Source organism: Physella acuta, unplaced genomic scaffold (genome assembly GCF_028476545.2).
Source record: "Physella acuta isolate Inbredline_101_S28 unplaced genomic scaffold, ASM2847654v3 ptg000225l, whole genome shotgun sequence".
Classification (NCBI taxonomy): Eukaryota; Metazoa; Mollusca; class Gastropoda; family Physidae; genus Physella; species Physella acuta.
In genome coordinates this window covers 1,532,666-1,547,678 of record NW_026731744.1, presented here as the reverse complement: position 1 = coordinate 1,547,678, position 15,013 = coordinate 1,532,666, and the positions used below count along the sequence as shown (strand labels likewise).

Here is a 15,013-nt window from a genome sequence, read left to right as displayed (position 1 = left end):
TGTCAATAAAGTTTAAGTCTTTATCTGTCGTAATCTGGTATTTTTATATCTGTAACACATGTTTGAATGTGTTTAATATATGTTTGAAAAGTATCAGTACGTCAACAAATTTCACCGTTTTTCGAGTACCGATCGACCCCACACTGTTTTATTTGGTCGCGGCTTCGCGACGAAGCATCGTAGAAGCATAATCTTAATGTCATTTTAAAGATCGAATTCTAGGCTATCGTTTGATGTATAAATTGAAAAAATAACAAGTTTATTTCATTTAAAAAATACAGATTTTAAACTTTAAATGACGATATATACACGGAAACAAACTAATTCTGTTTCAATTTTTACACCGATGTAAAGTTCAATTTTATAACTACTTTGTGTTGTAAATTCAAGTATTTCTGATTTACGGTCGCGAAGCCGTACCCTCAATAAACATATAACCCTCGAGTCGACTTTCAGCCCCGAGTGAGTTGCTCGCCGAACCGTTTTATAGGTTGACGACCGATGATGCTAAACGGATTTTACCCTTGCTAGAGCCTTCAAACAAGTTGTAAGTACCATTTTTAAAGTTTCATTTCCATTTTAATAAATGAATTTTAAGTTTGAATGTCAGTTTGGTTTAATTAGTACACGTTATTAATGTAAATTTGAACTCTACTAGTCCACGGTTTCTAGCGTGTGAACTACGCTTGTACACAGGGTGTGTTTAGACGTGAAGCTATTTAATTCAGGACATTCTATGGACTTAAAATATGGATGCACTTAACTATTAGATGCTAGTGTTTACTAATTCTTTAAAATCTATCGAATGGGATTAATGATAGGGTCGTATTACTACAGTTTATCTGGACTATCACGTCAAAATTATGAATCGACAAATTCAAAATGGCCACCAGACAATCCTGGTTACTATGTGGACGAACTCAATTATTTACGAAGGTTAAATACTTATAAAATATTAATGAAACACAAAAGAAATGTATAATTATAATAACTATACATTTTTATCGATTTATTTAAAACAAAAGACACTAAATTTTAAGGACTAATGTGATTAATTTTTTAATTTTCTTTTGTGTACTCTGATTCTGATTCCCCTGCTAAATAATGTGAAATGGTCTGCGCCAGTCTCCGTAATAAAATATACCAGATCAATTTTTAGATGGTGGTGCAATTTATTAAGATTCTACATGTTGTGTGACTTAGTTTTAAATGTTATATTAGTTGTAAGTGTAAGTAGTACTCAGGGGCGGAACTACAGTGCCGCCAGACCCCGCAATGCGGGGGGGGCCAACGATGTTTAGAGGCCCAATTCCGACCAAAAAAATAAATGAATTTTCTTTTCATAAATAATGTTTTTCGTGCACCTTGATAGTGGTTTTGTAAAAAACAAACAGGTCTACTATAGCAGTGATTGTTCTACAGTAACTAACACACACTGTTGCGTAGAAAAATATAAAATCTACAAGAGCTCTGCTTTGAAAGATAGGCAAACGTTCACACTACTTCCATGACTTACTGCCCTTCATTAAAACACAAGTGCCCATAAAGCTCATTTAAATAGTTTTGTACTATGTAAATTAAAGTGCCATTTATTCTCTTATTTATTATTTAAATGAGGCATACTAAAGAATTCTATAGCTATAAAAATTAATGTATTCAAAACTAATAATATAAATACAAAAAATCATAAAAATAAACATAACGCGAGAAACCATTGCAAAATCAAGCTTACGTGTTTATATAATTTTGACCAGCCAACATTATTTGGCAATTTTCGGTAACCATAAGACGTAATACAAACATTTGTAAAACACGATTATTACGGGCCCGAAATGAGTTCGGACTTATTGTTGACTTTGTTGTTTGGCTCGTTATCTCATAGTGGTTATACATTGCTATAAAATTGATTAAAATACTCAGGTAATACACTATTTAAAATTTAGAGGAGCGGGCTACTTATATATATATATATATATATATATATGTGTGTGTGTGTATGTATGTATGTATGTATATATATATATATATATATATATATATATATATATATATATATATATATATATATATATATATATACATATAGGGGGGGCCCAATTTTTTTTTTTGCGGGGGAGCCTTTTTTTTCTAGTTCCGCCACTGGTAGTACTAGTAGTATTTCTCATTATTTATTTTTTTTTTTATGCATATAATAGTAACAATGAAGGACGGTTAAGTTGAGAACCACAGTATGGCATCTTCATCATTGGATATCTCAACCAGTGTGGCACAAGCAACGAATATTTCAAATTTCATTCAGTAGAATTACTCTTAAAATTATATATAAAGTATAAATTACTTTTAACAAAAAGGTGTTTTCAGGCTTTTTCATATGTTTCCAGTTATAGTCATAGGACAAATAGTAGGCCTACACAATAGGCTAGTAGTAAATTTAATTATATTTTATTAATCACTAAATCAATAGTTTATTCCATAGCTGGAGACATTTACGGTGGCCTATCCAGAACTTTCCTTACAAGGGAAGGGAAGAAGGCCAAGCCCTTACTCCCCCCTACAATTCCCAAAACATATTACTCACTCTTGATGCTCCACAAGATCAAGGTTGAGGGAAACAAGACGTACAAAGATGTGGAGTTGTAGTTTTAAAAACTGTTCCCCCAAAGCAGTTATCAACCGGATAGGTTTGAAAAGAAACCAAAGCATGTGGCATCAACTGCTGCATCACGTCTTTATTAAACTACATTACATTACATTTACTCTACTAAATTTTGATTCTGTTTCTCCTGCACTAGATAACTGTGGTATTTTTTAAAATAATATTTTAACCCATGTGATTTTTGAAAATAATTAACACATTTTTCCACGTTGATGTTACCAACACAATAGTTTTAGAGTTATTCCAAAGCAAAAAAAAAAAAATTTGAATTTTTTTTTTAATGAAAATAAAAGTGACCAAAACGCATTTTTGTCATTTTCAATTATTTTTTTACCTTAGAAAGACCCATTTTAGATGACTGAAAAAAATTGGGCATATATATTACAGCAACTTTACCTATTTCTACACTTCTATGTTATTTAGTTTAAAAAATATGGGTTCTCAAAAATGGCACTTTTTGAAAATCAGTTTTTTACCACATTTTGCTTTTTTTAAAATCGCATAACGTTTTTATTTATTGAGATATTTTTATAAAATTTGTGGCATAGACCTTACAATTAAAAGTTCTTTCATGACATACTCACTCCAGAAGTCTGCAATCAATAGTTAATTTCAGTTTGGACTACCTAAATCAATAGCCACAATAGTCACCATAAACGGTCAACATAATTTAGAGAACATTACAAGGTTTTTTTCGTAGACAAAGGCTATATTCTTTTTAAAGGAATCTAATAACGGTTTATTTCCAAGCTGACTGCAAAGTGTAAATGCATCTGCACTGATCATTAATATATATTGACATTGTTACAACTGTAGTAAATATCTCGCTCCCTCCCCCCATTCCAATAAAAATATACTGAAGAAATAAAGTATAAAAAGTAGACTCACAAACTTGTTTACATGTTTTTATTTATCTTACTGAACTATCAAGCCTCTAAAATAAAACTTGCTAACATCAATTTAGAAAAGCTTGTTGGTGCGTTGTTAACGAAGAAAACGGCCATTTTCTTCCACCGGGTCTAGAGCTATTTTAGTGATCGCTATAGTGTGTTTTGTCGAGCTCGGTCTTTTTTGACCATGTCCAGAAAAGATAAACAAAATGTTTTAACAGAAAAAAGGACCACCTTTCTGAATATGCTAATAAAAAATGTATACTATGATAGAATCAGATGGTAATTTTCAAATTTCTTAGTTGTTTTTTTTAACATTTAAAATATTTAGTCTATTATGCATTTTTTGTTTGTTTAGTAACCCATTAAAGGCTATTCAATCCTGCACATTTTACAGGTATTTGTAAAGAAATAAGTTGAACGGTCATAAAAGGCCCGCGAGTTGAATGAGAGAGGGGTCAAAATCCCCTACTCGACTGCCGTTGAAAAATCATCTCGGTGATAGTTTTCAATTGGTAAATGAGATATATTGTTCAATATCAACAACTATAAAAATTACACATAATTAGAGGGCTTAAAAAAAACCTCCTTTTTAATGGTACCAAGCTAATTACTATACGAGCCCTTTTTTATTATCAAAACTACGAAGTGAAAAGCTACTATATTATTACGACGCGGGCGAAAAATCCGTTTTTTACGGCAGTTTGACTTGCCTAATTAAAGTTATAATAGGCCTGTTTAGTTCATCTTTACACATAATAGGCCTGTTTAGTTCATCATTAAAGTTGTAATAGGCCTGTTTAGTTCATCATTAAAGTTGTAATAGGTCTGGTTAGTTCATCATTAAAGTTGTAATAGGTCTGGTTAGTTCATCATTAAAGTTATAATAGGCCTGTTTAGTCCATAATTAAAGTTGTAATAGGCCGGGTTAGTTCATCATTAAAGTTATAATAGGCCAGGCTAGTCCATTAAAGTTAAATAATAGGCCTGGTTAGTCCATCATTAAAGTTATAATTGGCCTGTTTAGTTCATCATTAAAGTTATAATAGGCCTGGTTAGTTCATCATTAAAGTTATAAAATCTGTGTAATACACGCTGGCTTGACCAACATTGTGACATTGAAAGACTGAGTAACAAGAATCTCATTCAAGTAGAAGCAATGCAAATGTATTCTGTACATAACATAATATCCTTTTTAAAACAATTGGGTAGTATTGGTAGTTAACCTTGTACGGGTTTCTCTTTGTAACAAATTTCATTGAAACTATGGTTTAACATGACACTGACATAGCACACCCACACACTGACATAGCACATCCACACATTGACATAGCACATCCACACACTGACATAGCACACCCACACACTGACATAGCACACCCACACACTAACATAGCACACCCACACACTGACATAGCACACCCACACACTGACATAGCACACCCACACACTGACATAGCACATCCACACACTGACATAGCACACCCACACACTGACATAGCACATCCACACATTGACATAGCACATCCACACACTGACATAGCACACCCACACACTGACATAGCACACCCACACACTGACATAGCACACCCACACACTGACATGACACTCTGACACTATAGTTTACTTCCTCCTGCCTTTACCGGGGGTCAAGGTCTTCTCAGTAAAGATAGAGTATCTGACCAAGGTCAAGGATAAAATACTGGTCTGTCAGTTTAGAGCAGCTCAAACTTAGAGCAGCTTTTCAGAAACTCACTGCCACAATACATTCAGTGTTGATGGTCCAATAAATATTGTGTATGTTTTGAAAGGGTCTACGACAAATTCTCGAAAGACACTTGCCCGAATGCCGTTTGCCTGAAGGCCGATTTCCCGAATGGTCACTTGCCCGAATGTGACAAATGCCCGAATGGTCACTTGCCCGAATGTGACAAATGCCCGAATGGACACTTGCCCGAATGTGACAAATGCCCGAATGGTCACTTGCCCGAATGTGACAAATGCCCGAATGGACACTTGCCCGAATGGACACTTGCCCGACTGCGACAAATGCCAAAAAGCCACTTGCCCTGGCATTTGTCACATTCTGGCCAGTGTCCATCGGCCTTCGGACAAATGGCATTCGGGCAAGTGTCTTTTGGGAAAACATCCGGCTCCCGTTTTGAAAGACAATCTGATAGAAAAAGGATACGATTTGATGTCGATTTCCTGCCTGAGGATGCCAGTCAGGATGAATTCAGCCTCGACAATTGGAAGACCAGCCTTGATGGCAGCTTGGCAAAGGGCCACATCCTCAGGGCACGACACGACCAGCGTGTGCTCAGCAAACTTCTGGGGCATGGCGCTCACATACTGCAACAAAAGTTGGTTCAATGAGGCGCTCACATACTGCAACAAAAGTTGGTTCAATGAGGCGCTCACATACTGCAACAAAAGTTGGTTCAATGAGGCGCTCACATACTGCAACAAAAGTTGGTTCAATGAGGCGCTCACATACTGCAACAAAAGTTGGTTCAATGAGGCGCTCACATACTGCAACAAAAGTTGGTTCAATGAGGCGCTCACATACTGCAACAAAAGTTGGTTCAATGAGGCGCTCACATACTGCAACAAAAGTTGGTTCAATGAGGCGCTCACATACTGCAACAAAAGTTGGTTTAATGAGGCGCTCACATACTGCAACAAAAGTTGGTTCAATGAGGCGCTCACATACTGCAACAAAAGTTGGCTCAATGAGGCGCTCACATACTGCAACAAAAGTTGGTTCAATGAGGCGCTCACATACTGCAACAAAAGTTGGCTCAATGAGGCGCTCACATACTCCAACAAAAGTTGGTTCAATGAGGCGCTCACATACTGCAACAAAAGTTGGTTCAATGAGGCGCTCACATACTGCAACAAAAGTTGGTTCAATGGGGCGCTCACATACTCCAACAAAAGTTGGTTCAATGAGGCGCTCACATACTCCAACAAAAGTTGGTTCAATGAGGCGCTCACATACTGCAACAAAAGTTGGTTCAATGAGGCGCTCACATACTGCAACAAAAGTTGGTTCAATGGGGCGCTCACATACTGCAACAAAAGTTGGTTCAATGGGGCGCTCACATACTGCAACAAAAGTTGGCTCAATGAGGCGCTCACATACTGCAACAAAAGTTGGTTCAATGAGGCGCTCACATACTGCAACAAAAGTTGGTTCAATGAGGCGCTCACATACTGCAACAAAAGTTGGTTCAATGGGGCGCTCACATACTGCAACAAAAGTTGGTTCAATGAGGCGCTCACATACTGCAACAAAAGTTGGTTCAATGGGGCGCTCACATACTGCAACAAAAGTTGGTTCAATGAGGCGCTCACATACTCCAACAAAAGTTGGTTCAATGAAGCGCTCACATACTGCAACAAGATGAGGCTTTCATACACTTATCTTTTGCTCATTTAAACCAGTTGACTCAACAAAGCTTTGATACACAAGGTAAACAAACATGAGACCACAATGTCAACAAACATGACACAACAATGTAAATGTTAACAAACATGACACCACAAGGTAAACAGACATGACACCACAAGGTAAATGTTAACAAACATGACACCACATGGTAAACAGACATGAAACCACAATGTAAATGTTAACAAACATGACACCACAAGGTAAATGTTAACAAACATGACACCACAAGGTAAATGTTAACAAACATGACACCACATGGTAAATGTTAACAAACTTGACACCACATGGTAAATGTTAACAAACTTGACTTTACTAAGTCAGGCTCTTGTGGTCACTGTTGTATAAATTCACAATTTTTAAAATTTAGATTCTAAAAACTCTTTCATTGTTTGAGCTTTAATTGTAATTTTTTTTTTTATTTGAGACTTTTCATAAGAAGAAATCTACACAAACAGTTTGAAGTATTTTCAAGAAATGTAGACATAATTAAAAGCAAATTGATTTTTTTTTTACATTAACAAAAGTAATTTACCTTGGCACCTGCACAGGCAAGAATCTCTGGAATAAAAGTACAAGATGGCATCAGGTATTTGGGTTGGTGGAGGTACAGGTGTTCTATTGTTAGATGAGTGCTCCCCCTCCCATCTCCAGTACATGAAATGTGAGGTCATTTCCCCCCACCCCCCCCCCCCCCCCCAATGAAATGTGAAGTTCCTTACCTTGCATCTGAGTTGGGTCAGGACGTACAGATTGTGTGACATGAACCTTGTAGCCTGACAACATGGGCTTGAGACCAGCTTTGGTGATGGAGGTGGCCAGCTGGAACTTGAACTGTTTCTCCATGGCCGGGTCAGACACCAGGAACTTTTGGCCATCTGCACACCAAACACCACATGTAAACACCAGCTCATACAGACACCAAACACCAGCTCATACAGACACCAAACACCAGCTCATACAGACACCAAACACCAGCTCATACAGACACCAAACACCACCTCATACAGACACCAAACACCAGCTCATACAGACACCAAAAACCACATGTAAACACCAGCTCATACAGACACCAAACACCAGCTCATACAGACACCAAAAACCAGCTCATACAGACACCAAACACCAGCTCATACAGACACCAAACACCACCTCATACAGACACCAAACACCAGCTCATACAGACACCAAACACCAGCTCATACAGACACCAAACACCACATGTAAACACCAGCTCATACAGACACCAAACACCACCTCATACAGACACCAAACACCAGCTCATACAGACACCAAACACCAGCTCATACAGACACCAAACACCACCTCATACAGACACCAAACACCACATGTAAACACCAGCTCATACAGACACCAAACACCAGCTCATACAGACACCAAACACCACATGTAAACACCAGCTCATACAGACACCAAACACCAGCTCATACAGACACCAAACACCAGCTCATACAGACACCAAACACCAGCTCATACAGACACCAAACACCAGCTCATACAGACACCAAACACCAGCTCATAAAGACACCAAACACCACATGTAAACACCAGCTCATACAGACACCAAACACCACCTCATACAGACACCAAACACCAGCTCATACAGACACCAAACACCAGCTCATACAGACACCAAACACCAGCTCATACAGACACCAAACACCAGCTCATACAGACACCAAACACCAGCTCATAAAGACACCAAACACCACATGTAAACACCAGCTCATACAGACACCAAACACCAGCTCATACAGACACCAAAAACCACATGTAAACACCAGCTCATACAGACACCAAACACCAGCTCATACAGACACCAAACACCAGCTCATACAGACACCAAACACCACCTCATACAGACACCAAACACCAGCTCATACAGACACCAAACACCAGCTCATACAGACACCAAACACCAGCTCATACAGACACCAAACACCACATGTAAACACCAGCTCATACAGACACCAAACAACACCACATGTAAACACCAGTTCATACAGACACCAAACACCAGCTCATACAGACACCAAACACCAGCTCATACAGACACCAAACACCAGCTCATACAGACACCAAACACCAGCTCATACAGACACCAAACACCAGTTCATACAGACACCAAACACCACCTCATACAGACACCAAACACCACATGTAAACACCAGCTCATACAGACACCAAACACCAGCTCATACAGACACCAAACACCAGCTCATACAGACACCAAACACCAGCTCATACAGACACCAAACACCAGCTCATACAGACACCAAACACCAGCTCATACAGACACCAAACACCAGCTCATAAAGACACCAAACACCACATGTAAACACCAGCTCATACAGACACCAAACACCACCTCATACAGACACCAAACACCACATGTAAACACCAGCTCATACAGACACCAAACACCAGCTCATACAGACACCAAACACCACATGTAAACACCAGCTCATACAGACACCAAACACCAGCTCATACAGACACCAAACACCAGCTCATACAGACACCAAACACCAGCTCATACAGACACCAAACACCAGCTCATACAGACACCAAACACCAGCTCATAAAGACACCAAACACCACATGTAAACACCAGCTCATACAGACACCAAACACCACCTCATACAGACACCAAACACCAGCTCATACAGACACCAAACACCACCTCATACAGACACCAAACACCAGCTCATACAGACACCAAACACCAGCTCATACAGACACCAAACACCAGCTCATAAAGACACCAAACACCACATGTAAACACCAGCTCATACAGACACCAAACACCAGCTCATACAGACACCAAAAACCACATGTAAACACCAGCTCATACAGACACCAAACACCAGCTCATACAGACACCAAACACCAGCTCATACAGACACCAAACACCACCTCATACAGACACCAAACACCAGCTCATACAGACACCAAACACCAGCTCATACAGACACCAAACACCAGCTCATACAGACACCAAACACCACATGTAAACACCAGCTCATACAGACACCAAACAACACCACATGTAAACACCAGTTCATACAGACACCAAACACCAGCTCATACAGACACCAAACACCAGCTCATACAGACACCAAACACCAGCTCATACAGACACCAAACACCAGCTCATACAGACACCAAACACCAGTTCATACAGACACCAAACACCACCTCATACAGACACCAAACACCACATGTAAACACCAGCTCATACAGACACCAAACACCAGCTCATACAGACACCAAACACCAGCTCATACAGACACCAAACACCAGCTCATACAGACACCAAACACCAGCTCATACAGACACCAAACACCAGCTCATACAGACACCAAACACCAGCTCATAAAGACACCAAACACCACATGTAAACACCAGCTCATACAGACACCAAACACCAGCTCATACAGACACCAAACACAACATGTAAACACTAGCTCATACAGACACCAAACACCAGCTCATACAGACACCAAACACCAGCTCATACAGACACCAAACACCACCTCATACAGACACCAAACACCAGCTCATACAGACACCAAACACCAGCTCATACAGACACCAAACACCAGCTCATACAGACACCAAACACCAGCTCATACAGACACCAAACACCACATGTAAACACCAGCTCATACAGACACCAAACAACACCACATGTAAACACCAGCTCATACAGACACCAAACACCAGCTCATACAGACACCAAACACCAGCTCATACAGACACCAAACACCAGTTCATACAGACACCAAACACCACCTCATACAGACACCAAACACCACATGTAAACACCAGCTCATACAGACACCAAACACCAGCTCATACAGACACCAAACACCAGCTCATACAGACACCAAACACCAGCTCATACAGACACCAAACACCAGCTCATACAGACACCAAACACCAGCTCATAAAGACACCAAACACCACATGTAAACACCAGCTCATACAGACACCAAACACCACCTCATACAGACACCAAACACCAGCTCATACAGACACCAAACACCAGCTCATACAGACACCAAACACCAGCTCATACAGACACCAAACACCACATGTAAACACCAGCTCATACAGACACCAAACAACACCACATGTAAACACCAGTTCATACAGACACCAAACACCAGCTCATACAGACACCAAACACCAGCTCATACAGACACCAAACACCAGCTCATACAGACACCAAACACCAGCTCATACAGACACCAAACACCAGTTCATACAGACACCAAACACCACCTCATACAGACACCAAACACCACATGTAAACACCAGCTCATACAGACACCAAACACCAGCTCATACAGACACCAAACACCAGCTCATACAGACACCAAACACCAGCTCATACAGACACCAAACACCAGCTCATACAGACACCAAACACCAGCTCATACAGACACCAAACACCAGCTCATAAAGACACCAAACACCACATGTAAACACCAGCTCATACAGACACCAAACACCACCTCATACAGACACCAAACACCACATGTAAACACCAGCTCATACAGACACCAAACACCAGCTCATACAGACACCAAACACCACATGTAAACACCAGCTCATACAGACACCAAACACCAGCTCATACAGACACCAAACACCAGCTCATACAGACACCAAACACCAGCTCATACAGACACCAAACACCAGCTCATACAGACACCAAACACCAGCTCATAAAGACACCAAACACCACATGTAAACACCAGCTCATACAGACACCAAACACCACCTCATACAGACACCAAACACCAGCTCATACAGACACCAAACACCACCTCATACAGACACCAAACACCAGCTCATACAGACACCAAACACCAGCTCATACAGACACCAAACACCAGCTCATAAAGACACCAAACACCACATGTAAACACCAGCTCATACAGACACCAAACACCAGCTCATACAGACACCAAAAACCACATGTAAACACCAGCTCATACAGACACCAAACACCAGCTCATACAGACACCAAACACCAGCTCATACAGACACCAAACACCACCTCATACAGACACCAAACACCAGCTCATACAGACACCAAACACCAGCTCATACAGACACCAAACACCAGCTCATACAGACACCAAACACCACATGTAAACACCAGCTCATACAGACACCAAACAACACCACATGTAAACACCAGTTCATACAGACACCAAACACCAGCTCATACAGACACCAAACACCAGCTCATACAGACACCAAACACCAGCTCATACAGACACCAAACACCAGCTCATACAGACACCAAACACCAGTTCATACAGACACCAAACACCACCTCATACAGACACCAAACACCACATGTAAACACCAGCTCATACAGACACCAAACACCAGCTCATACAGACACCAAACACCAGCTCATACAGACACCAAACACCAGCTCATACAGACACCAAACACCAGCTCATACAGACACCAAACACCAGCTCATACAGACACCAAACACCAGCTCATAAAGACACCAAACACCACATGTAAACACCAGCTCATACAGACACCAAACACCAGCTCATACAGACACCAAACACAACATGTAAACACTAGCTCATACAGACACCAAACACCAGCTCATACAGACACCAAACACCAGCTCATACAGACACCAAACACCACCTCATACAGACACCAAACACCAGCTCATACAGACACCAAACACCAGCTCATACAGACACCAAACACCAGCTCATACAGACACCAAACACCAGCTCATACAGACACCAAACACCACATGTAAACACCAGCTCATACAGACACCAAACAACACCACATGTAAACACCAGCTCATACAGACACCAAACACCAGCTCATACAGACACCAAACACCAGCTCATACAGACACCAAACACCAGTTCATACAGACACCAAACACCACCTCATACAGACACCAAACACCACATGTAAACACCAGCTCATACAGACACCAAACACCAGCTCATACAGACACCAAACACCAGCTCATACAGACACCAAACACCAGCTCATACAGACACCAAACACCAGCTCATACAGACACCAAACACCAGCTCATAAAGACACCAAACACCACATGTAAACACCAGCTCATACAGACACCAAACACCACCTCATACAGACACCAAACACCAGCTCATACAGACACCAAACACCACCTCATACAGACACCAAACACCAGCTCATACAGACACCAAACACCAGCTCATACAGACACCAAACACCAGCTCATAAAGACACCAAACACCAGCTCATACAGACACCAAACACCACATGTAAACACCAGCTCATACAGACACCAAACAACACCACATGTAAACACCAGTTCATACAGACACCAAACACCAGCTCATACAGACACCAAACACCAGCTCATACAGACACCAAACACCAGCTCATACAGACACCAAACACCAGCTCATACAGACACCAAACACCAGTTCATACAGACACCAAACACCACCTCATACAGACACCAAACACCACATGTAAACACCAGCTCATACAGACACCAAACACCAGCTCATACAGACACCAAACACCAGCTCATACAGACACCAAACACCAGCTCATACAGACACCAAACACCAGCTCATACAGACACCAAACACCAGCTCATACAGACACCAAACACCAGCTCATAAAGACACCAAACACCACATGTAAACACCAGCTCATACAGACACCAAACACCAGCTCATACAGACACCAAACACAACATGTAAACACTAGCTCATACAGACACCAAACACCAGCTCATACAGACACCAAACACCAGCTCATACAGACACCAAACACCACCTCATACAGACACCAAACACCAGCTCATACAGACACCAAACACCAGCTCATACAGACACCAAACACCAGCTCATACAGACACCAAACACCAGCTCATACAGACACCAAACACCACATGTAAACACCAGCTCATACAGACACCAAACAACACCACATGTAAACACCAGCTCATACAGACACCAAACACCAGCTCATACAGACACCAAACACCACATGTAAACACCAGCTCATACAGACACCAAACAACACCACATGTAAACACCAGTTCATACAGACACCAAACACCAGCTCATACAGACACCAAACACCAGCTCATACAGACACCAAACACCAGCTCATACAGACACCAAACACCAGCTCATACAGACACCAAACACCAGTTCATACAGACACCAAACACCACCTCATACAGACACCAAACACCACATGTAAACACCAGCTCATACAGACACCAAACACCAGCTCATACAGACACCAAACACCAGCTCATACAGACACCAAACACCAGCTCATACAGACACCAAACACCAGCTCATACAGACACCAAACACCAGCTCATACAGACACCAAACACCAGCTCATAAAGACACCAAACACCACATGTAAACACCAGCTCATACAGACACCAAACACCAGCTCATACAGACACCAAACACAACATGTAAACACTAGCTCATACAGACACCAAACACCAGCTCATACAGACACCAAACACCAGCTCATACAGACACCAAACACCACCTCATACAGACACCAAACACCAGCTCATACAGACACCAAACACCAGCTCATACAGACACCAAACACCAGCTCATACAGACACCAAACACCAGCTCATACAGACACCAAACACCACATGTAAACACCAGCTCATACAGACACCAAACAACACCACATGTAAACACCAGCTCATACAGACACCAAACACCAGCTCATACAGACACCAAACACCAGCTCATACAGACACCAAACACCAGTTCATACAGACACCAAACACCACCTCATACAGACACCAAACACCACATGTAAACACCAGCTCATACAGACACCAAACACCAGCTCATACAGACACCAAACACCAGCTCATACAGACACCAAACACCAGCTCATACAGACACCAAACACCAGCTCATACAGACACCAAACACC

At 41.1% G+C, this 15,013-nt stretch overlaps 1 protein-coding gene across 4 annotated transcripts in view; it reads right to left on the bottom strand.

Annotated features, from left to right (window-relative positions):
* Positions 1 to 4,691: 4,691 nt before the first annotated feature.
* LOC131937931 (mediator of DNA damage checkpoint protein 1) overlaps positions 4,692 to 15,013 on the bottom strand; it is a 52,429-nt gene continuing 42,107 nt past the window's right edge. For all 4 annotated transcript variants that reach the window (XM_059295705.1, XM_059295709.1, XM_059295704.1 and 1 more), the window contains exons 24-27: positions 7,720 to 7,875; positions 7,533 to 7,558; positions 5,738 to 5,898; positions 4,692 to 5,224 (exon numbers count right to left, since the gene is read on the bottom strand). In XM_059295705.1, coding sequence (XP_059151688.1) covers positions 5,170 to 5,224; positions 5,738 to 5,898; positions 7,533 to 7,558; positions 7,720 to 7,875 — 398 coding nt within the window. In that variant the 3' untranslated portion in view covers positions 4,692 to 5,169. The remainder of the gene's footprint in view (positions 5,225 to 5,737; positions 5,899 to 7,532; positions 7,559 to 7,719; positions 7,876 to 15,013) is intronic.